This window comes from Nicotiana attenuata, unplaced genomic scaffold (genome assembly GCF_001879085.1).
Source record: "Nicotiana attenuata strain UT unplaced genomic scaffold, NIATTr2, whole genome shotgun sequence".
NCBI classification, from domain to species: Eukaryota; Viridiplantae; Streptophyta; class Magnoliopsida; order Solanales; family Solanaceae; genus Nicotiana; species Nicotiana attenuata.
In genome coordinates, this window is record NW_017679218.1 from 3,740 (window position 1) to 7,344 (window position 3,605).

Sequence of the window (3,605 nt, forward strand, 5' to 3'; positions counted from 1 at the left end):
GTTTGAATTTACTATATATTTATTTGTTCATTCTAACTCAATTTATCGTTTTGTATCAAATTAATCCGCGTATTTTTAAAACCGCTTACATCTTTAATTGTTATTCGATTTTGAGGGCAAACAATATCCTTTACTTTTTTTTCAAATTTTCAACTCTGCTTCCTTTATAATTTTAATCACGCCTAATCCACTGCTCCCCATAAACCAAAGCTCATCAAATCTGATATTTTAACCTTATCCATTCCATAACTTCTATTTTCCTTAAAGTAAAATTAAGTAGTTACTCAGGATCTAGGCTGAGTCCGTTGCTATAAGCATTCCATAACTTCAGCCTTCCAACAACTCGAAATTTGTTTTCTTTTCTGCTAAAGAGCTATATGCCCCATAATGACCAAGCTCCCAATATTTATGAATCAAATGATTATTTTGAAATATAGGGACCTAAAAACACTCACAAATACAGATTATTCAAATAACTTCTTCCTGCCTCAATATGCTTTCGCTGGATTATAACCTTTACCCTCACAAATATTTTAAAGAGTAATGTTTGACTGCGGCATAATTTGAAACAAGTTAGTAGTATATAATATCTAATGTTTGTTCGTAGACCAATATTCTAATTTTTCTCTTGTAGACTAAACGAGGCTGTAACCACCATAGTTATCTAAATTACTGACCCTAACGACCATTGGTACTGAGATTGACTTCCACAAAATCTACTTTCCAAATGTGGATGGACTCATTATGAATTTGTCAGGAAAATACTTGCCGAATGCTAATGCTTTTCCCACTATCTAAATTCCAATTTTTTTTAAAATTCTTTGAACCTTCCTTTAAACTACCACAAATTTTCTTATCCTTTCCTATCTCACCATTATAAATAGCCATGCACATGAAAACTAAAGGTACACAATAAACAAGCTTCTTCAAATTTCTGATAACTTTGAAAAAAAAAAAAAAATACTTCAAACTTTGCCAAAATGGTTCATGAAAAGCAAGTGATAGAGGAAGTATCCGGCTGGCTTAGAGTGTTCGATGACGGTTCAGTAGACCGGACTTGGACCGGTCCACCCGAAGTCAAATTCATGGCCGAGCCAGTCCCACCCCATGACGACTTCATCGACGGCGTTGCCGTCAAAGATATAGTCGCCGACGATAACTCCGGCAGCCGTCTTCGCATCTACTTACCTGATCGAAGCGACAGTTCCGTCAATAAGCTTCCCGTCATTCTTCACTTCCACGGCGGCGGCTTTTGCATCAGCCAAGCTGATTGGTTCATGTACTACACTGTCTACACGCGCCTAGCGCGCGCGGCCAAAGCTATAATTGTCTCCGTCTTCCTCCCCCTCGCGCCGGAGCACCGCCTCCCCGCTGCCTGCGATGCCGGTTTCGCCGCCCTCCTCTGGCTCCGAGACCTCTCCCGGCAGCAAGGACACGAGCCCTGGCTCAACGAGTACGCAGATTTCAACCGAGTATTCCTCATCGGAGACAGCTCCGGCGGGAACATAGTCCACCAAGTCGCCGTCAAAGCCGGCGAGGAAAACTTATCTCCAATGCGACTGGCCGGCGCAATTCCGATCCATCCAGGTTTTGTGCGGTCCTATCGGAGCAAATCGGAGCTAGAACAAGAGCAGACGCCGTTTTTAACATTAGATATGGTGGATAAATTTCTAGGATTAGCTTTACCTGTAGGAAGCAATAAGGATCATCCAATAACATGTCCGATGGGAGAGGTGGCGCCGGCGGTGGAGGAGCTTAAATTACCGCCTTATCTGTACTGTGTGGCGGAGAAAGATCTGATAAAGGACACTGAAATGGAGTTTTACGAAGCTATGAAAAAGGAGGAAAAGGATGTAGAGCTGTTTATTAATAATGGAGTGGGACATAGCTTTTATCTGAACAAAATTGCTGTTAAAATGGACCCTGTAACTGGTTCTGAAACTGAAAAACTTTATGAAGCCGTTGCAGAGTTCATCAGCAAGCACTAAAAGGAGAAAATTTGTGGTTTTGCATGTATATTTGTTTGTTGCATGTTCAAGATTTTGATGTACCGTCTTGATTGTCACGTTCTAATGGTTTTGTAATTATAATTATGAGGAGTAAATTTCTATTGTTGCGTAGAAATGTTTTTTCTTTGGTAGTAAAAGTTTATTTGTAATCTATATATATCTATCTATGTATCTAAGCACGAAGGCCCTTAGCGAAATGTCGTTCGCCTTTTTTACCCTTTCAAAATAGATTTCACACTAGACAAAATAGTCATTTAATAAATTTTTTAATAGTTAGGAGTTCTAAATCAACTAAATTTTGTACATTATTTTCCTAATATTAGATTCTAAATCAAGTAAAATTTTGCATACTAAAAAATTCTTGTCTAAACTTCTATATATTGAAGCCCAACGTATGCTATAAACATGAAAAAACTAAACAAGATTTCCTTTTTTGAGAAAAAGAAAACTTACGACTTAGAATAGGTTGTAGATTGCTTCGTTGGCCAATGAAGTATTACTTTTTTGTCCTAATTTTAGTATAAAAATATTCAACTTTCAAATAATCTTTTTATCTATATTTACCTTTACAAAAGTAAGAAAAAGAACAAGAAGCTCAAACAATTAATATTCTTTAATTACAATTAGTGCAAAAAAGTGTTAAGCAAAATTATAATTATAATACTATTTTAGAACATTATTTTATGTCTTTATTATTAGGATGCTAAGCATGAAAACCTAATCAAACCTAACGATACTACTAGGGAAGTAAATGAATTTAAGTGGACTTCATTTTCTAATTTCTCATATTATTCAATGAGAATACATGTCATATCTACTTTTGAAATTCTAATTACAATTAAATCTAGCTTCTAGATATCGTTTTTGTATAATATTTGAAAAGTACATTGATTAAGACAAATTACTAACTAGATATTTAAGAATATAAAAGACAAAGAGAGAAGGAAAAATGGTTGAGAGTTTTATAAACATAAAAAATTCAAAAGTAAAATATTAGAACAATTTTTACTCTTCAACAATGCAAATTTTTTATTGGAAAAAATTATAATTACAATAAAAAATATTCAAAACTATGAATGAGCTAATATATGAAGAACTTGAATAGACAAAACACATACTATTTCCTTTAATGCTTAGAACAAATTTAAGTCTTTGAATTAATAATTAGCAAAAGAATTCACTTTAATTATTTTTTAAATTCATCATATAAGTAAATTAGTTTTCAGGTTAGCAAAAAATTTAGGATACACAAATTTATCTCCATAAAAGGTGCAAGTGAAAAAATAAACAATTTAGTTAAAGAATTTGTATTAAGAGTCCAATTAGTAAAAATGTAAACTAAAAATAATAAAGATGAAATAGTGTGTGACGACCCAAAGGGTCATCACCTGTTTCCTCATCCGTTCCGTGCTTTCGAGGCCTTGAAAACCTCATTTTTTACTTGCCTCGTTTGCGTGCGCAGTCCGGGCGCATAGCCGAAAAGCTTTTATGTTGAAATATGTGAATTCTGTGAAAAATTTGAAGAATTTTGATATTAATATGTTTAAGGTTGACTTCGGTCAACATTTTGGTAAACGGACCCGGACCCGAGATTGG

General features: G+C 34.8%; 1 protein-coding gene across 1 annotated transcript; it reads left to right on the forward strand.

The window, feature by feature from the left end:
• The first annotated feature begins 888 nt into the window (after positions 1 to 888).
• Positions 889 to 2,162, forward strand: LOC109221728 (probable carboxylesterase 17). The gene has a single exon (XM_019386188.1). It carries the CDS (start codon positions 981 to 983, stop codon positions 1,986 to 1,988), a length of 1,008 nt encoding a protein of 335 aa, XP_019241733.1. The 5' UTR covers positions 889 to 980; the 3' UTR covers positions 1,989 to 2,162.
• Positions 2,163 to 3,605: the final 1,443 nt, after the last annotated feature.